Raw genomic sequence first — 20,289 nt, 5'->3', positions numbered from 1 at the left:
AAAATAAGCAAAGCAAAGCATATCTATTCCATGATTTTTAACTTTCCAAAGAAATAACTTTTAAGTAATACGTCATTTACAAAGGCTTATATTATCGTGATTGGCGCGATTTCTAAACTAATGCGCCATGGTCGTATAAATTTTCCCGCTGAGGATGCGCACACAACACACACATTTTGATATTTGCAATTGTGTAATTTGTTGATAATAAATGCACTATATTGATATAGTTATTGATCTGTATCCTTTCTTATATTATTGTTATTGTGCTATGTTATTTATGTGCCTAGTACCTTCAGCAAAGGCTTTAAGCTGTTTCTGTGATGACATATGATCAGGGCTGCGGAGTCGATGGATTTTCGGCGACTCCGACTCCGACTCCGGCTTTCAAAAACCAGCTCCGACTCCGACTCCGACTCCGGGCAGAATTGTCAACTCCGACCGACTCCAACTCCCAACTCCGACTCTGCAGACCTAGCAGGGCTGCGGAGTCGACAGATTTTCGGTGACTCCGACTCCGGCTCGGGTTTCTAAAATCGACTCCGACTCCGACTCCGACTCTGGTCACAACTGTCGACTCCGACCGACTCCGACTCCGACTCCGACTCCGCAGCCCTGCATATGATCATGACAATCAACCATTCCTGAGTAATTGCCTCCACCCATGACCGATGTGGACATCAAATAGACCATCGTCTAATCCTAGTCCACTGAACCTATACCTATACCTATTCCTATCTCGAGACCAAGACAAGGCAAATAGCCGCGTTGTTTGGATAAGATCATAAGATAAGCCCTAGTTGCATCACATTTTTCAAAATGAATGAATTTGATTAGCATTATTAAATTACAATCCAATCATCCCAAATTGATCAGTGCATTAGTCAAGGGAGAGTAGGCATTTCAACTTAGATAACAGGATCTAAGTTTGACAAGGGATCTTGATCTAAGAGATCTAAGAGGATCCAAGGATCTAAGAGACAAAGGTCGACCTTTGTGCAGTATTAAGTATATATGCTGAAAGAAATAAACAGATGGCCTGATACAGATAGCCAGGTGATAACACTCAATCACAATCATGGGGCTCAACAGTTTTGACTTGTGATGACCAAATATTGATTGATATTGACACTGTGTTTGTTCCAATGTCACAGGTTTTTTTTTTACTTAATTCTTGGTGCCCTTTTGCTTTGGTTCTGTCCCAAAAAAGTGCTAAAAGTTTATAAAGTAAAGCTAGGTATTTCTATTTGCTTTTATGTGACCCAGTCATGATCCAGCCATTTGTTGGGTGCTTATTATCTTTTTATGATTATCTGCTTTCTTCTAAATGCTGCACATTTTCATGTGTGCAAGACTAAGGCATTATTTTAATTGCATTTGCAGATAACTTGTGGCATTTCATTCTTAGAGGATGTCAAGCTGAGGTGCAATAATTGAATGGATAAGATTAATGTAAGAGGAAGAAAGAATTCAAATTGCTGTGTTAGATACACTAGAACTTCTGTATTTTGCACCAGTTGCTACTTGATATATTCACTTAGAAATGGTAAGTTTCTTCTTGTAAATAAAATTACTTGTCCTGCTACTATTGTATTAGGCATGTTCACCACCTTGAATGTTCTCAGGTTACCTTGTTTATCATAAAAGCTGCCTAGATTTATTGTTTGATGGGGATCAATGAGTGATGCTTAGATTGTAAGCATGCATATAACATCAATTTTAACTGCAGGTGATGGTAATGCCAGCTCCATAGTCCATGCTCATAATATTAGCATGTGAGAATGGCAAATGCTTTTTCATGTGTGGCTTTCAAAAGCCTTTTGTCTTTCAGAATTTAGAGAGTCCATCAGCCCCACAGCTGTTGTGGCCTGTGCTCATGCAATATATACATTCAAATCATGGTCAATACCAGAGTAGGGTCATTTTTAGTTATGCTTCATGTATTAGCTGACACCGATGCCCGCTCTCTGCAGCGTCGGAGTCTGGCGCCGAGTCAGTTCTCGGCGCTGAAGCGGCGCTCGGACGAGTCCTGCTCCCGGGCATCTGGCAGGAAGCAGCCGGCGCTGGAAGAGGATGGCGCCGCCGTGGTCCGCTCCCCGCTGCAGCCCATTAACGTGCCGCTCGGCGCGTCGCCCACCGGACCCGTCTCTGACTATGTGAGTCGCCCTCGCGGAACCGTAACACACTAAACCCGTATGTTAATTAAACGTCAGTCGCTTGCTTGACGTGTCTGGGACACGGTGAGTCACCGATTATCTGAATCGTCCACCGGGCCCTTCTCCGTATGTGAGTCGGCGACTGGTCCCGGACGCGATGTTTAGCGCCGCCGGACCAAAGCTACGCGTAGCACACGGCAGCACACCGTAGCTACGGTTTGCTGCATGGACGTCTGTAAAGGTACACACCCATCCTGTCCCAACGGACGGGTGAGACACCCCACATCGCCCTCTCACTGCTCAATGTTCCCACTCTGTCTCCAGGAGGCCCGTCTGCGTCAGATCCTGTCTCGACCGTTCAAGATCCCGATCCCGAGTTACAACGGCGCGCGACTGGCGGACCGCCGACTGGGGGTGCGGCGCACGGGTGCGCGTCAGCCGCTGCACGACCCCGACGAGCCGGGCGCGCTGGTGCTCTACAGTCCGCCGCAGCTCAGCCAACACGAGCAGCTCACCATGCAGGCGTCAGTGATGGGGAGGGAGAGGTCGGGGCTGGGGAAGCCGGAAAGGGGAAACTAGTCTGGGTCATGAGCTCCTATTCAAAAGAGAATGTTGATGGCTGACTCGTACTTAACTCTGCCTGAGTCACTTTTGGAGTGATGGGGCAATCACTCGTTTTGACCTCGTTGATTCAGTTACACATACCCTTCCTGTCTCTTTTTTTATACAATCATTTCATTCCAGTTTTTTTACGATAGCATTTTGGAGTTTTGCAATTTTTCCGAATGTGCACTGCTGAACTCTGCTGCTGAATTGTGCGTGCCCGCCCCCTGTTTCAGTGACAAGCAGCTGGTACACGTGGTGGTGGATCCGGCGCTAAGTAATGTGCTGCGGCCCCATCAGCGGGAGGTGAGTCGCCCTGTCTTCTCTCCTCCCCCTCTCCCAGAGTCGGTTTTGTAAGGAAGTACGTTACGTCCCAATCCCTCACAGGGCTGGAATTATTAGGGGTCGTATAAAGTTTGTCCGCCTGTTCGTCGGTGACAAAGCATGAGTCAGCTTTTGTCCATGATAGGATTTGTCTGCATGATCTGTTTCTGCTCATCGCCGTGCCCTACTGCTCACAACAATCCCCGCGGCATCACGTTCACCTGTCCGTCTCCTCCAGGGCGTCAAGTTCATGTACGACTGCGTGACCGGGCGCCGGATCGAGGGCAGCTTCGGCTGCATCATGGGCGACGAGATGGGTCTGGGCAAGACGCTGCAGTGCATCACCCTCATGTGGACACTGCTGCGACAGAGTCCCGACTGCCGGCCCGAGATCGATCGCTGCATTGTCGTCACACCCAGCAGCCTGGTCAAGGTCGGTGGCAGGGCGACGTGGATCTCGCGAGATGCTGCATTACGTACCGGTAGATAGCTAGTGACGATTTTCATCGGCTGTTCCTAGTTCTTTTCGAAGATGTTCTGCCTATAACAGAGCTTCGGTCAGTTTGCTATAGAAAGCCCAACTCAGGTCATTTTTCATTTGCGACTCGTCTGTATCAAATGTGATGCCAGTCTGTTGTGATTACGTTTTTGCACCTATCATAATATGTCCTTACGATGTCTTTCTATGCCCGCGTTTTCCACCAGAACTGGTACAACGAGATCAGCAAGTGGCTGTCGGGCCGGGTCTCGGCGCTGGCGATGGACGGCGGCGGACGGACGGAGGTGGTCCGACAGCTCGAGGGGTTCATGACGCGCACCGGCCGCCGGCCCGTCAACCCCATCCTCATCATCTCCTACGAGACGTTCCGCATCCACGCGGCGCTGCTGCACCGCGGAGAGATCGGACTCGTGCTCTGTGACGAGGTGAGAGGGTGATGAGAGGACTGGCGAGACTAGGGGTCGATGGCAGGATGTGAGAGTCGGTGCAAGAGCTGGGACTCTGTAATGGAGTGAGAACGGTGGTGAGATATTTGGTGATTGTCAGATTGGGATGTCGAGTGGGTTAGTGAGAGGGCTGGTGCTCTTGTAGTAGTGGCAAATGTCAAATTTATTTTATCGTCTTACATCGATGGATGATGGCCTGATCAGTGTCTTCCTCCCTTCCCTGACAATAGGGTCACCGTCTGAAAAACCACGAGAACCAGACGTACTCGGCACTGATGAGTCTCAACTGCCGACGGCGTGTCCTGCTCTCCGGCACACCCATCCAGAACGATCTGCTCGAGTACTTCAGTCTGGTGCACTTCGTCAATGAGGTAAGGCTGGGTGTGGCGACAGCATATTGCACTTGATGTGTCACGAGCAGCAGATGGCTCTTGGTTTGGCGAAACCCCGATAAACAAACGGCGATAACATAATGCGACAGTGAGTGGGTGTGGCGACCATAGTGGCGACAGCATAGTACGGCTGACCGACGCGGCATATGGCTGGTGATATCTCCAATTCTCACTCGCATGTTGGAGCCTTTCACAGCGACCTCTCTCGACCCTCTTCGTCCCTCCACAGGGCATTCTGGGCACTGCGAGCGAGTTTAAGCGTAAGTTCGAGACGCCGATCCTGCGGGGTCGTGATGCTGACGCCACCGATGACGAGCATAAGAAGGGCAACGAGCGCCTCCAGGAGCTGCTGTCTATCGTCAACAGGTGGGCGAGACTGGGAGGCGGTCGGTAGAGGAAAGGATATTTTAGGTGGGGTGGCTTACGAGCAGTTTTCAAAGGATAGGCATTCTTATTCAAAGAAATCAAATGAGTTCTCTGCATCTGTTATGGTAGCTATGACACAGTAATCTTACCATCTTGACACAAATATCTGGGATCGAATCCTAATTACAGAAGCTGCTTGGCTTTTGGGGTTGTATTATGCTCATTTCGTTGACTGATAGCAAAAAGGCGCTCTTCGAGCATCTACCCAATTTTCCCGACGATCATTGACATCGGATCAACCGTCAATCATCAAACGACCAATCAGCCATTTTCCGGTTTATTTTCTCTATCAGTGAAGCGTTTTCACCATGACTGACATGCAACTGTCGCTGCCCTCAGGTGTATCATCCGCCGCACGGCAGCGATTCTCTCCAAGTACCTGCCGGTGAAACAGGAGCTGGTGGTGTCCTGTCGTCTCACCGACTGCCAACTGGCGCTCTATGACGCCTTTATACGCTCGGACGCCGTGCGTCGGAGTCTGATGGGACAGAAGGGCAGCGGTACGTACAGGGTGCTGAGATGCAGATAACGATGCGCGGGGAGAGAGTCGTGATTTGGGCGTGACTTCTGCGTCGATTGACACTGATGTATGGACTTACTTAGCTCTATTATTTAGATAATACGAGGGTCAGTGCTTGTCTGAAACTAAAACTGACTACCACCGCGAGTCGCGAATGCTTATAAACATAAGTGTCGATTTCTGCTGAGTTGCGGGTGCCCGTACACTACAGATCCTCCGCGACCCTAGCAGTGACCTTGACCCGCACCGTCTGTTATGGCTCAAAAAGTCAAGCCGGAGTTGAATTGGGAGAGCTTGGCCACCTCCAGTTCAGCAAAAATCGTTACCTATGCCTAAGAATGTGGAGTGGATTAAATGGCGCGGGCTGGTAGCGATTCTAGCCTATCATTTCACTTTTCTGCACCGCCAGGTCACGGCAAATCGACTCAGTCGGCGCTGTCCGCCATCACCAGTCTGAAGAAGCTGTGCAACCACCCGGACCTGATCTACGAGAAGGTCACTGAGCCGGGCAGTGAGCTGCGCCATCTGCTGCAGCTCTATCCAGACGGACACTCGACAAAGTGAGTCGGGGACTCGGGAGGCAGAGCTAACTCAGACAGTCAGACGGACACTCGACAGAGTGAGTTAGAGAGTCAAGACGAACTCAGACAGATACTCCGTGAGTTTGTCAGGGATGACAGTCCTGCCCAGACGGACTCGCGATATTAGAGGCTGTCGGAAACTAGCAAGGTCCGTATAGGTTACAAAGTAGGGGCATCCCGTGAAGCAACTGAATGACTAACCTGCAAACACCACCACAGTATATCATTCTCCCCTCCTGTGTCCACCAGGCGTGTCCGCGTCCACTCGTATCTGAAATTCCGCAGTCCGCACCCGCCTGTCCGCCAGACGAGTCCGTCCGGAGCTGTCCGGCAGCTGGGTGTCTGTGTCAATATCTACCCGCCCCTGTCCTCCAGGAGAGTCCGTCCGGACCTGTCCGGCAGGGTGTCTTTGTCCTCTAATATCTACCCGCCCCTGTCCTCCAGGCGAGTCCGTCCGGAGTTGTCCGGCAGGGTGTCTGTGTCTTCTGATGTGTCTAATACCCCCTCCCTGTGTCCACTAGACGCGTCCGTCCGGAGCTCTCCGGCAAGGTGTCGGTGCTGGACTACCTGCTGGCCCTGGTGAAGACGCAGACCAGCGACAAGGTGGTGCTCGTCTCCAACTACACGCAGACACTCGACCTGTTCGAGACCCTCTGCCAGATGCGCAGCTACTGCTTCGTCCGGCTCGACGGCAGCATGACCATCAAAAAACGCGCCAAGGTGGGCGATCGCCCCACAAGGGTTAGATACATATTTGTTTGAGGTCGTTTGTGTTGGTGGTATCGCCACACAAGCTATATGACTGGGTTTTGACGCTACTGTCGGTGTTGGAGCATAGGGCAACTGGCGAAACGCCCTAAGGTCCAATAATTATCATTGATCTTTGCACTCTCTTGGTTAGTTCGATAATATATTTTACCAATTTTCCGGCTTCCTCCCCACGACCGCCAATCCCGCTCTGCCCGTTTCCAGATAGTGGACCGGTTTAACGACCCCTCGTCTCCCGAGTTTATCTTCATGCTGAGCAGCAAGGCGGGCGGCTGTGGGCTGAACCTGATCGGCGCCAACCGCCTGGTGATGTTCGACCCCGACTGGAACCCGGCCAACGACGACCAGGCCATGGCGCGCGTCTGGAGAGACGGACAGAAGAAGCCCTGCTTCGTCTACAGACTGCTGGCGGTGAGCATAGAGCCGACGTTCAATGTGTCCATAACAGGCTGCATTTTCCTGTGTTGCATGTCGAGCGCCGATGTTTAATTAAGTCCAGGCGTATTTGCTTCGGTAGTACATAAACTGATCCACCTGGGACGGCGTAAATCAATACTCATAGTCATTGTCGTATGCGGCATCATGGTAAAGTGGTTCGACATGCAGCCCCTGTAGCATTTTCCCCAACCTCAACATGACTTTCTCGATCTGACGGACCTCAATCGTTACTGCTGTCAGGCGGGCACCATCGAGGAGAAGATGTTCCAGCGTCAGACGCACAAGAAGGCGCTCAGCTCGTGTGTCGTTGATAACGAGGAAGACGTACAGAGACTGTTCAGCGTGGCGGAGCTGAAGGAGCTCTTCAAACGCGAGGACACCATCTGTGATACGCACGACAGGTGAGCGAGAGGTGACGGTCGGTCCGGACTCCTGATGCACATGGCATAGGTCACGGACGGCCGTGGGCTATCCAGGCTGGGATTACAGCGTTCGTGAGACTTTCACAAATCGAAGGTCCGGCTGTCATGAAATCATGTTTCAGGCTTTGCCGTAAGTCATCGGTGAATATTTCAGCTGTGATGGCTGCATTCCAGTTGTGGGCCTATAGTCTGTTCCAACTCAAGCTTGCGGTCGGAGTTTCTTCGGCAGATCGCTCCTCCGCTCAAGAATTTCGTCTTGAAATGTAAGAGCTGTAGTTATATACGGAATTCACGCACTGCTTTCAGCAGGACACTTCGGCTGCAAGCTTGAAACGGAACAGAGTATAGTATCAGCAGTCTTATCTATATTTGCCGCTACTCTGCTTCCTCTAGCCATGCACAAATCATCGCTTCACGGCCGACTGACCGTCCCCGTCCCGTTGCAGGCTGAAGTGCACCCGTTGCGTGAACGGCACCCAGTTCCGACCCCCGCCCGACGACGCCACCTGTAACGGCGACCTGTCGCAGTGGCACCACGCGGCCGCCGCCGGCCGCCGGCGCGTGCCTGACCCGCTGCTGAGGGCCGCCTGGGACGCCGGGGTACTGTTCGTGTTCCACCAGCGCAGCCACGACCAGCTGGTGACGCCCTGAGGGGGGACGCGGGGAGGGTTCGCAGGGGGAGGTGGGGACTGGGGATGTTGGAAAAGGAGGGGACCATGGCTCATGTATGTTTCGGAGGCTTGATGAGGTAGCTTTGGCTGTGGAGACGGACAAACCTGAAAACAGACGCATTGTGAGACTTCGTAGTAATTATGATGAGTTTACCGAGCATGAGCTCGTCTGAGGTCGTGGATACTTGATATCTCTAAATAACTGTTGCACTTCAGGGACGTCTTGTGTGATGTGTGGGGGATGGGAGGGTCAGAATGCTTGTGTCTGTGGGTGATCGTCAGTCATTACCGTATGAGTAGTCTAGTGTAAATGGTGAGTGATTTTTTTTTTTTTGTAACTGCGCAACGTGTCTCATGTCTGAATGAAACATGCCCATCGCCTAGTTCGAGTATCCTCGGTCCATGACGCCGAGAAGTAATCGAGTCCATCGTGCGACGCTAAGCGTATCGAATCGTCGAAGCAGGTGTCGCCGCTAAGTGAACCGCGACACTGCCGTCTGTTGGTCGGTTCAACAGGTCATTGTTTTTGTTCTGTGCATACCGTCTGTGTCACGCCATTTATTTGGACCACTCAGAAGCAAGTATTTGTCTAGATATGTAGTGACGATATGTGTAAACCTGTCATCAAGACTGTGAAGCGGCGCAAATCTCATGTGATATTTAATAAATGCTGTGTGTGATGAACTGATAGTTTTAGTTCTAACTCCAGCGGCTTGAGGGCCGCCTATTCCGTAATCCACAAACCTTAGGTCGATGAATTACCCACTCTAGATCCATCCAATCCAGAGTCGGTATTTGTTTTGCAACAAAATAACATGTATTGCATCATGTATAAACAGTTGTATAGATGACGCAGGGATGGCGGACGGCGGGTGGGCGTGCCGGGCCCTCCCTTCCCGCCGCGGCTGGCACTGGGCTGCGGCCGACGCGGCCGGCTACACACATTCTCAAAAACTGTCTGGTCAGCTCACACACACAAACACGGACATACTGTACAGGCAGGAGGCTCCGTGGGGAGCGTCAGAACGGGTACTGCTGCCGCTGCTGCTGCTGCTGCTCCTGCTGCAACCGCTGCCGCCGACGCAACTGGTCTGGAACAGGCGACAGGTCACTGTCAAACGAAGCTGTCGCCCTGGTCGCGGTAATAACAGCCATCACAGTCTAGCATGAGAGTCGGGCAACAGTCGTGTCAGTTACAGCATTTAACAGGATAGGGTGCAGAGTGCAGACTGAGTTTGAAGCGTGTGCCAGCAGCTAACCGTTCATCTCTCGCCACGTACCGGCCTGACTGAGGTGCTGGGCGCCGTACTCTCCCAATTGGTCCAGGAACTGCTGGTGGTACAGGCCCGACGGCTGGCGAGACTGGAAGGCAAGACGCAGACGGTCAGATAGGTAACCTGCAGTGGTGGTAAGCCCAAAGGAGGGTGGCGAGACTGACATGAGCCACATGCACAGGAGATCCACTGACACCAGCTGGCAACCTGCTAACTGGCCTTGAAGCAGATCAGGCAAATGAAAACATTCTTAATACGGCAGTTAAGTCCGACCATATTGGTCGACAAGTCCCAATCAGAAACACCGTAAGTCCTACGGCCTGTGCCTTTGACACAACGGAAACACTTTCGTCTAAGTCAATCCGACTTCCCTCCCAGCCCATCCCCCACTGACCAGATCTGGCAGTGCGGCCGTCCCTCGGAACTGCTGCGGCTGCGAGGTGACCGCCGTCTGGAACTGTGGCAGCAGACCGGCCGCTGCATAGTCGCGCTGCTGGGAGAGCAGCGCCGCTGCCGCCGCTGCCGAGGAGGGGACGCCGCCCGGCCGGCCGGCCAGCAGCGCGTCCGACGCCGACGGACGCCGAGGGGACACTGCGGAGGAGAGACGGGTAACGTCAGGTGGGAAGACGGAGGACGTTAGATTGGCCGCTATCGTCGAGCGTATACGGAGTAAGAAAGCCGATCAGTGAGAACCATAGACAAAAAGCGTCTTAAGTGCAGCATATTGGTTCAAAAATGTCATGTAGCAAGGCTCGTCGCATTGAAATAACAACCTATCTCCAAAGCATGGAGCGGGAGATATGCGCCTGCCACATGTCTCATGACCGTGACCGAAGCAATGTGTTGACGTGTTTATGTCATTGCCCTCCCTCGTCTGACACTCCAGCGGGCCAACTCACCGTCCGCAGTGTAGTACGAAGGCATCCGCTGAGCAGCACTCGCTGCCGCACTACTCCTCTCTGGCGCGGCTGGGGACGGGGAGCTGTCCACGATCCGTCGCTGCTGCGGCTGCTGCGGTGCCGGCCGCGCCGCTGCCGGAGCAGCCGGCCGGCCGCCGAGCGCCGCACTCAGCGCTGCACTGAGCACATCTCTCGCCGGCTCCCCGGCCGCATACAGTCCCGACTGACCGCCGGTTGGGGCCGAGTCCTGACGAGGCAGCGAGCTGCGGCGGCCCGCCGACCCAGCCGACACACCAGGGTAGTGAGGCTGCGCGCGGCCAGCCGCCTGACTCAGCTGGGCCAGGGGGTCGGTCCGGGAGGCGGCCGAATCGTGACGCGACACGGCGTGACCGAGTAGATCGTGACGTGACGACGCCGAGCCGAGGTCGCGCGACAGATGACCGAGGCCCGGTTCATGTCTGGAGGTGGGCTGACTCAGGGAGTCACGCCGGCCGCCGGACTGACTCGGGAGCGACTCTGGGCGGAGAGTCGACTGACCGAAGGAGTCCCGCCGAGAGCTGAGTCCCAGTGGCGGCTCCTGCCGTGGAGAGCCATGTGAGAGCTGGGAGTCCGAGCGGGAAAGGCGACTCTCCTGACGGGGACTCTGGTGAGAGAGCAGGTGGGAGTCCTGACGGGAGCTCTGGTGGGTGAGATGGGGATCCTGGCGGAGTCCCTGGTGAGAAAGGTGGGACTCCTGCCGAGGACTGGAGTGATTCAAATGGGAATCCTGCCGAGGGCTGGGGTGATTCAAATGATGATCTTGGCGAGGACTAGGATGATTCAAATGATGGTCCTGGCGGGGACTAGGATGATTCATATGGGAATCCTGACGGGGACTGGGATGGTTCAAATGATGATCTTGCCGGGGACTCGGGTGATTCAAGTGGGGATCCTGGCGGGGACTGGGCTGGTTCATGTAGGACTCCTGCCGTGGACTCGGATGACCCGCATGAGGTTCTTGCCGCGGACTCCTCTGAATGAGCTGCGGCTCTTGCCGCGGACTACGATGGCTGAAGTGCGTCTCTTGGCGAGCACTGGGCTGGCTAAAATGCGACTCCTGCCGTGCACTGGGCTGGCTGAAGTGTGTCTCCTGCCGTGGGCTCGGCTGACTGAAATGCGGTTCTTGTCGCGGGCTCGGCTGGCTGAAATGAGGTTCTTGCCTCGGACTGGGCTGGTTGAAATGCGGTTCTTGCCTGGGGCTGGGCTGGCTGAATGTGGAGTCCCGCCGCCCGCTTTGTTGGCTGACCGCCTGCTCATGTCTCGAGCCGAACCCACCCGTCAGCTGGGGGTCCGCGCGGCCCACGCCGTGCTGCGCGAACACCGGCTGGCGGTGGTGTGGCGAAGCCGGTGATGGCGGGTTGGGGGGCGGCGGCGGCGCCGGGTCCGCGCGCGGCGCAAAGTGCGCCATCAGACCCTCAGCCTGCTCGATCCTAGAGCGGGGCGCCGGCTCTGCGCGGGCGCCACCACCACCCGGCCGGTGTCCGCCGCCGTACGGGTCCGGACTGAAGGCTGAGCGGGACACAGCCGGCTGCTGCTGCTGCGGCTGCTGACGGGTCGGCTGCTGTGGCGCCGAGCCGCCCTCAAACGCCGCCAGAACCGCCGAGCGGGACGGCGCGAACCCACTCTGCAGATTGGTGGCCACAGATCGCGCCGGTGACACTGGTTGCATCTCCGGCGAGAACGGTGACGAATGGTTGGCACTGAACGGCGAGCCTGCTGACGTACCCTCCGGTGAGAAAATGTCCGCCTGGCGCGCCGCCAGCTGAAGGATGCTGCTGCGTGCCGGCGGAGAGGCCGCCTCCTTCAGCTGGTTGAAGCTCATCAGGTCCTTGATCACACAGTCGAGCTCCTCGTTTAGCTGGCCGCCGCCGCCGGACAGGTCCAGACCCTGGTCGGCGGGCGGCTCGGGCGGCGGCTGAGGCGGGGGCGGGGGCGGGGGCGGCGGCTCGGCGGGCGGCTCTGGCGCCGGTGGCGGCCGGCGGGAGTCTCCGCCGCCCCGTCCGTCCGTCAGACTGGAGCGCCGGCCGGCTCTGGCGGTCTCGGCCGGCTCCGACCAGCACTCACCACTGGGGCGCCGCTCCCCGTCCGTCAGCGGCGAGAAGAAACTGTTTGTGATACTGTCCGTGCTCGCCTGCCGACCGCTGAGGATTGCATCCATCGCGGCCGCGCCCACACTGTCCGCACTGGCTGTCCGTGCCCGCTCGGGCGCCTCGTCCCTGACACCACTGTCCTCCCCGCCGCCTCTGCTGATCACCGAGCCGCCGCGGTCGCCCCCGACAGTCCGTCCCCCTATCACCTCCTCCTCCCAGGGTGCTGACACACGGCCGTCCCCCGCGCCGTCCAGCGCAGCCAGCCGCTCCGTAAGGCTGTCCGTGCTCGGCCGGCGCACAGACAGGTCGGCCGCAGCCGTGGTCGGAGTGCCGGACTCTGAGCTGGTGCGTCGCCGGCTCACCGTCGGCTCGGGGCTCACACACAGCGAGAAGTCTGCGTCGCTGCCACCCATGATGGAAGCCACCGCGTCGTTCATCTCGGCTTCGTTGATCTCCCGGAAGCGTTTCTTCTTCTCTGCCTCCGCTGCAGCGGTGGCAGCAGCGGCTGCTGTCGCAGCCTCGTCGTCCGCCGGCTCGACCCCGGCCGCAGCCGTCGGCTGGCTCTGAGACCTGCCGTACAGATGGATCTTCTTGGGGCTGTGGTGACGGTCGGCTGCCGGCTGCTGCGGCGCGGCCGGCGCGCGAGGCTCGGCAGCCCGCAGCTGCTCTGGAGACGGCAGCAGCGGCGGTCCGCCAGCGCCACTGAGACTGGCGCGGCGCGGTGGCGACCGATCAGCGGGAGTAGCGGCGGAAGCGGCAGAGGAGGCGTTAGCAGCGGCAGCGGCGGCGGAGGCATTAGCAGCGGCAGCCGCCTCCTGCTGCCGCTGCTCATGAGAACGCTGAGCCGAACTGCTCATCCCCTGCCGCAGTTTCTCCAGCTCCAGCTGAAACCCTGACGTCACCGCCGGAGTTTCCACCGGAGGTACGGCTGCAGCAGGAGGTGGCGCCGCGGTCGCCGGCGCAGAGGGCACGGCGCTCGAGGCAGAGGTGACGGCAGGACTGGCTGCAGCAGGGTCCCTGGCCGGCGCGGCGAGAGGAGTGGCAGCGGGCGTAGAGGTCGCCGCCGCAGCCGCCGGCGGGGTCCCACCGTTCTGAAGCCGGTGTTTCGGGCTGGTAGGCCGGGTCGTCTGATGAGCGGTCTGATGGGCGGCTGGAGGCGCAGAGCTCCGCTCTGAGCCGCCGCTTGGAGGATGCGAGTGCTTTGGTCGCTTCTCGCCTGGTTTGCGGCCGGGCCCCGAAGGCTTTGAGTTATCAGACTCCGGCTTTGGGCTGCGCTTCTTCTTCATTGTCTTTCGTTGTAAGTTGGTGGCGTCATCAAAGGCAGTCTGGAGCCGTTTCAACTCCGCCTTATACCTGTAAACAGACAAACACGGATTATGTCAACTAATGAAGAATCATCAGGCAAAACATGCCGATGTGCGATATCATTAACATTCGCGACGTGTAGTGTTTCCCTCTCGTTCTCTTCTTTCCCTTCCCTCTAACTACCTGACGACCTCAGTACTGCTCTGTCCTCCGGTACCCACGCCCTCCCTCGCTCACTCTCTACAATCTAGACCCACCTGACGATCTCCGGACTGCTCTGGCCTCCGGTATCGGCCATTTTCCGTGCCAGGTGTGAGCGCATTTCTCGAATCTGCTCCTGTAACAGCAGCGCCATCATTTCCACGGACATGGATGGGGTGAACGACTTCCAGAGCTGGTCGAGAGGCGGAGGACCGGCCACCATCACCGGTTTCTCGTCGGAAGGCGGTTTGGCCTCCGCCGACGCCGCGGCTGGCGTGGGGGTTGTGCCTGTCGCAGTGGGTGACGCCCCGTTGGCCGCCGAGGCTGCCGGCGCCTTGCCTGAGTCCGACTGGCCGGCGGTGGCGGGTGTTTTGCTCGGAGAGGCTCCCCGTTTGGCGGGGGCGGCTGGCGGTGGCGCCGGCGGTGCGGCAGCGGCCGCCGGGGCCGCCGGCCGGTCAGGGCTGCTCGGTAGGGTACGGGCAGCGGCCGGAGGCGGCGGTGCCGGCTGTGGGGAGGCGACGCGGGCCGCCTTGGCCGCCGGGCTGGTCGGTCGTGGTCGTGGCGAGGCCGTGCGCGCCGCGTGCCTGGAGCCGGAGTCGCTGGGAGGACGTCCCACCTTCCGCGGAGGGGTGCCGGTCACCTTCATACCGGGACGGGTCTTTTTCCTGCGGGCAGACAGGCCGCTAGGGTCAGCCAAACAGAAAGCAGTGGTCAGACGATTTTTTGCAACAGAAAGCAAAATGAGACGGACCTACAAGTACAGACACACAAGACGTTGTGATGCATGCAGCGTGCAATAGAAATCAACCCTTAACTCAACTTCAGAAAATCATGATAATTCAGGTTGAATGAACTTCTTCGCTGGGACATGCCTGATCTCACAATGCTTAGTCATCAGGACAATATCCCGGCAGGCGGTGGGCCTACCAGCCACCTTCCGCGCGGTGGGGGGGAGGGGGCATTTTTTTGCCCCCCCCCCCCCGTATCTCCGAAACTACTGGACGGATCCGGAAAATTCAAACGGCGTTCGATAGCCCTGTCAAATTTGTCAAAAAAACCAAATTTCATTGACCTCGGGGTCACCGATGACGTCACAGGTCAGGTCAAAGATAAAATGTTTCACCGTTCACGGGGCTTCTAGGGAAAGCGCTATAACACCGAGTAAAACGCATTTTGTCGAAAATCAGCGATAAGGCGTCAGTTTTCTAGTAAATATGTTGCTATTAGAGGTCACTGGTCATACCAGGTCAGGTCACAGGTCAGGTCACCAAAGGTCACCAAGGGTCACCACATGAGCCCAACTTTACTAAGGTTATGCGATGCATGTTTTATGGCCACTTTTTCATTTCCAACTCAATGGTGTTGGTTATAAGACCATCAGGTACGGTTTAGGTCACTTTCTGGTGGAGGTCAGGTCAAGGTCAGGTCAAAAAAAGGTCAAATTTCAAAGTTGATATTTTTGCCTAAAATGGGTATCGATTCGATGCAGCTCGTCACGGGGAGTCTAATGGTGGTCTTTGTTTTGCTCTACGAGGTCTAGAATTGCTAAAAATTGAGTTTGAAAATTTGACGTCATCAATTTTGAACAGTTTTTTCGCTATAACTTGGCCAAAAAAGAGGTATCGATCTCAAATTTGGTATGTTGATAGAAGGCGGTAGGGGCTATCACATATATTCCGGTTTTTTCGAAATTCAAAAAACTTTTTGGATTTTTTTGGCTATTATATTCAAAAAATCTATTTTTTGATTTTTGGGGGTCAAAATCCAAAAAATTCTAAAAACCGAAATAGCAGTTTGTAGCCCTTTTAATTCCACGCCTTTTATGTCTGAAACATTTTTCGGTATCTCTAAAGCTGTAGGCCTGACAGCTCTTCCCGCGAAACCTTTCTTTGGGTCGAAAATGGCAAAAATGACGTCACTCTGACGTCATTAGCGGCCAACCTATCATAGCCTTTGGAAAAAAAATTTGGTCACCATGTGCGCTAGCTGCTCCCGGGAGGGTACTGAAAGTTTGGTGACGATCGGCGCAGCGGTTCTCGAGATATATCGAAAAAACTAAAGGGGGGGGGCAAAAAATGCCCCCCCCCCCCACCCCCACCGCCTGGAAGGATATTGAAGAGACTTGCGATGACTCAATGGATTTCTAATCCGCAATTAATCTGGTCATTCATCGATGAGCTAAATAGCGCGAGCTGCTGTCTGGGGCTTGACTTAACCTAGTGTTTTTCGTGTTGAATGAGTCATGTTAGACAATTTGAACTGGTCAGGCAAAATGGAGATTTTGCGCGACATCAGACGACTCACGAAGCCCGTCTGGTGAAGGAGATATTAGTCCATTGCTCGTAATTTCGTGGATGTTATTTACCTACCAATCGCAAGCCATGCCATCGGCCCTAAAGATCGTCAATGATTAAGTAACCAAATGTTGTGTTATGGTTATGCTCCCCGTAGTAGTAGGGCTCCCGTTCCTCAAGATTCCCGCACCTCAAAACCTGACCACAGGCCAATCAGCTAGTCGCAGGAACGGATGCCGACTCTCGCACTGCTGCCTTTGTTCTCCTGCCTTCATCAGGGGTGCGGAGCCGGAGCCGCCGGAGCCGGCATATTTTCCCCGGAGCCGGAGCCGTGAAACAATATAGCCCGGAGCCGGAGCCGTCAACAAGGCGGCGTCTCCGCGGCTCCTTTTTTTGAAGAGGAAAAAATTATTGACCTAGTTCGGTTTGACAGTACAAGGCAGTAAAACATGTGGTAGGTATTCAAAATAGCCTTGTTATGCAAATACAGAAGCAACGTGAACCAATCTCTTCATCCTTTTTCTTCCACCCGTATTTAATTGTATAAAGGATGTACTGAGTAGGTACTGGAGCCGAAGCCGGAGCCGGACCATTTTACTCGGAGCCGGAGCCGGAACTGCCATGACATTTCATCCGAAGCCGGAGCCGGAGCCGATTTTTTCTCCGGAGCCGGAGCCGGAGCCGTCTGAAATTTCCACGGCTCCGCATCCCTGGCCTTCATACGTTCCCCGCGGATCTTCATATGGAATTTTCCGCTTTTCAGGTCATCCAGTGTTTGAAGGGTGCCTCTCGAGCAGCCCCCCTCCCCCCCCCCCCCTCGGTAGCCCTAGATTCGACTCCACCATCAGCCCGACCACTTATCAGTGGCGGCAGGTGGTTTGGTCGCCACGACACAGTAGCCGTCACTGGAGATAGGGTCGGGTGGCGCGAGAATGGCTGGCGCGGGGGTCGTCTCTGCCGCGGCGGGAGTCGACCCACCGCGGTCATACTATCCTCTTATGTAAACCGTCTCATACCGGCCTGAATACGCGGCCATGGACAGTCTTATACCGACCCGACTACCGTGGCCCGCTTGGTGGCTCTGCCAACACACGGCCGCCACCCCTCTGTGAGGGCTCACCGCGCTTACCGAAAAATACATATATTGCTTCAGACAAACTAATCTCACCATTCAAACAGGCATCAATCTCACCATATATTCAGGATCAGGTTCGCAGCATTTAAAGGATAGGGTTTAACAAACATACAGAAAAGGTACCGGAAATACAAGGCGCCTGAGCGCTGGTGGCGCTCAGGCCATTATATTATTTTGAGGACAAGGCCTCTGGTGTATTCCGATTAAGTTAAGCGGGCTCATTAAAAGTCAGAGACATGCGTTCACACATACAATCGAAATTCCATAGAATACAACAGCACTCGAAGCGCATTCACATCAAATTAGCATGCCAGGGAAACAGGCAAGCAAGCCCGGGTTCCACGCCATTGAGCACAGGATAATTCATACCACCACCAAGTTCATTTTTTGCGGGGAACACACTCGTATATACACACGCACACAAAACAACATCCAAAAACCAAACATCATAGCAGAGAACCCAGCCCGAATTAGAGCATTCCCCCTCCAAACCCATCACATGCGGCATGCAGACATGCAAAAAGTGCTCAAAATCAACGACAAGACAGACAAAAGCGTGCAACATCAGTAGCATTCAACATCAGCACCGGCCTCAGATATATTGAGCTCGGCCAAATTAAAGATAATTGTCCATAAAAATTACATGAAATTAATAAGTGTACAGGTCATGCGCATTGAGCACATATGTCACCGAATTCAGCTAATTTGTATTGCATTGCGGCATTGTACCACCCGTTTGAACTAGCTCGCCAGGATACCAATAAATTTGTACTGGTTTCCTGAGAATCACCGCGAGCCCTTCCCTGATATGACAACGCCTGATACTATAATCCGCATCAACAATCATATCACAACTCCCGCACCGCCACCACCAGCCACCGAGCCGTGTTCATCGCACCCTACCCGGCCGAGCAGCCAGCGGGGCCCGGAACAGGCGGCACACAGCACATCAACTCACTTGATCTCCTCCTGGAAGACGGGCAGGCAGCGCTTCATCAGCTCGCGGCCCGTCATCCAGCCCTTCTCCCAGAGGGGCAGCACGTCCGTGTCCAGGAACGTCTTGAGGAACTCCTCCACAGAGCCCTGCCGCTTCTTGAGCATCTTGAACGAGTGGGCGCGCACCTCGATGACACGGTGCAGGTGCTCCCTGTGAGAAGAGAGCGGATCGGAGTCAGATGGGAGAAGGTGAGACCCAGTGACCATAGTGGATTGATTGATTGAACGATTGATTGATTGATTGATTGAATGAATGAATGAATGAATGAATGAATGAATGAATGAATGAATGAATGACACATATGAACGAATCGTTTACAACAAAATATGAATACACCATCGAAACAATCTACATTCTAGCCCACAAAACACACCCCGCCTCACCAAACCCTTCCTCCCTTGATCGACGCCAAATGACAAAATTCATTCATCGCATCCTAAAATCCTATTCAGCAGCTCGCCCGTCCCCAGTCCCTCCACTCCACTCCACCTGGTGGTATCGTTCCAGCGGAACCGTTTCCTGGGTAGGGCGGGCGGCTTGGCGTCGGGCGCGCCGGCCGGCTGCTCGGCCTTCTTCGAGTCGGGCATCGGCAGCTCCCTGTCGGCCGGAGCGGGTCAAATACTGCACGGTATACAGGGTATGGTACGGCGAATATTAAATATACTGCAAGCAGAGCCTATCGTGGCATGCAGCTTAAATTCTAGGAATATGTGAACGAAGATCATGGGTCACATTGTGTTGCATATTGCACAGTTATGTTGAATTCATTCTCTCAAAAAAGTGGGAAGTTATATCCACTATGAGTATCAACATCAGAGCCTAGGCACTATATTGAAGATTCTTCACCAATCTTATGAGCCAAGTCTTCTGAGCTACCACACAATCTGTTGCTAGCGCTAGCTTCTATTATGAATTCTAAAGCTGACTAGTATATGAACACGTCCCCACACGCCGGCAGTATTATGTGCAACACTGAGGGCCCAAAGAACAGCGTGCAGCCCGATTATGAACATGGTGATGATGGTGATGGTGATGATGACGATGACTATGACGATGACGATGACGATGAACTGCAGCTTGCGGAAATGTAGTTAGGGGTGACGATGGAAGTTCACTTCAGCTGAGCACAGACTGTTCGATGCATTTAATTTACTGAGTGCCACCGAGTAAGCTAGGCTGCTACAGCTAAGACAGACACTGCTTCACTTGAGAAAGCTACAGCAGCATCAGCCCAGCAGCGGCAAGGGCGGTAGTGGCAGCGGTGGCGGCGGAGGCAATCAGCGGTCCACAGTGCCGTCGCCACTGTCACGCTCTAGCCCAGCTCGGGTCCTACCGGACCCCTCGGTGGCAGTAAAAAAGGACGGACACCGGCTGGTGGGCGTCCCGCCTCCTTCAACCTCCACCGTGCTCCGCGTGTCAGTTAGTACACAGAGTCACTCTCACATCGCCACAACCGTCACAGAGATGCAATATTGACGAACGTCCGGCAACGCTGCAAATAAGGAATCGAGGCACCAGTCTGTCCATCGACAGAGCGGCCGCCAAAATCGAAAAACCGCGTCGAAACTCGTCGCCCAACGCCGTAGACACTCCTGATTTTGGCTGCAAATCAAATATTGCATCTCTGAGTTGCACCCCACACCAGACACACAAACCAAAGAGGCGCCAGCAGGCAGAGTAAAGAGGAGCACCATAACCGACCCACACCCAAGCAGCTCCACTCCCTTCCTCTCTCTGAGAGGTTCACTGCGTGTGCTCTTACCAAAATTGGTAATACAGCTCCCAGTAATTGTTGGGGCTGCGCAGAGA

The 20,289-nt window shown here is 54.8% G+C and overlaps 2 protein-coding genes across 5 annotated transcripts in view; one reads left to right on the top strand and one right to left on the bottom strand.

Annotated features, from left to right (window-relative positions):
- Window positions 1–139: 139 nt before the first annotated feature.
- On the top strand, window positions 140–8,930 carry LOC122385877 (DNA repair and recombination protein RAD54-like). Of its 3 annotated transcripts, none has more exons than XM_043374477.1 (15): window positions 140–193; window positions 1,384–1,546; window positions 1,974–2,156; window positions 2,481–2,680; window positions 2,996–3,065; window positions 3,322–3,516; window positions 3,789–4,007; window positions 4,259–4,399; window positions 4,650–4,786; window positions 5,186–5,346; window positions 5,776–5,926; window positions 6,469–6,667; window positions 6,920–7,126; window positions 7,394–7,554; window positions 8,022–8,930. In XM_043374477.1, exons 2-15 carry the CDS (start codon window positions 1,544–1,546, stop codon window positions 8,224–8,226), a joined length of 2,232 nt encoding a protein of 743 aa, XP_043230412.1. In that variant the 5' UTR covers window positions 140–193; window positions 1,384–1,543; the 3' UTR covers window positions 8,227–8,930. The 3 variants fall into 3 exon arrangements, with proteins under 3 accessions (XP_043230412.1, XP_043230414.1, XP_043230413.1); XM_043374479.1 differs by having other exon boundaries at window positions 145–191; window positions 1,409–1,546; XM_043374478.1 differs by having other exon boundaries at window positions 186–240.
- Window positions 8,931–9,038: 108 nt separating this feature from the next.
- Window positions 9,039–20,289, bottom strand: part of LOC122385867 (nascent polypeptide-associated complex subunit alpha, muscle-specific form-like) — a 21,081-nt gene continuing 9,830 nt past the window's right edge. The window contains exons 10-17 of one of the 2 annotated variants that reach the window (XM_043374451.1): window positions 20,243–20,278; window positions 18,970–19,077; window positions 18,442–18,630; window positions 14,111–14,719; window positions 10,420–13,901; window positions 9,915–10,111; window positions 9,527–9,608; window positions 9,039–9,337 (exon numbers count right to left, since the gene is read on the bottom strand). In XM_043374451.1, coding sequence (XP_043230386.1) covers window positions 9,267–9,337; window positions 9,527–9,608; window positions 9,915–10,111; window positions 10,420–13,901; window positions 14,111–14,719; window positions 18,442–18,630; window positions 18,970–19,077; window positions 20,243–20,278 — 4,774 coding nt within the window. In that variant the 3' untranslated portion in view covers window positions 9,039–9,266. The remainder of the gene's footprint in view (window positions 9,338–9,526; window positions 9,609–9,914; window positions 10,112–10,419; window positions 13,902–14,110; window positions 14,720–18,441; window positions 18,631–18,969; window positions 19,078–20,242; window positions 20,279–20,289) is intronic. The other variant, XM_043374452.1, reaches the window with a different exon arrangement.

Source organism: Amphibalanus amphitrite, unplaced genomic scaffold (assembly GCF_019059575.1).
Source record: "Amphibalanus amphitrite isolate SeventyFive unplaced genomic scaffold, NRLGWU_Aamphi_draft 000234F_arrow, whole genome shotgun sequence".
NCBI classification, from domain to species: Eukaryota; Metazoa; Arthropoda; class Thecostraca; order Balanomorpha; family Balanidae; genus Amphibalanus; species Amphibalanus amphitrite.
The sequence above is the reverse complement of the archived record's forward strand: the minus strand, read 5'-3'. Positions and strand labels throughout refer to the sequence as shown.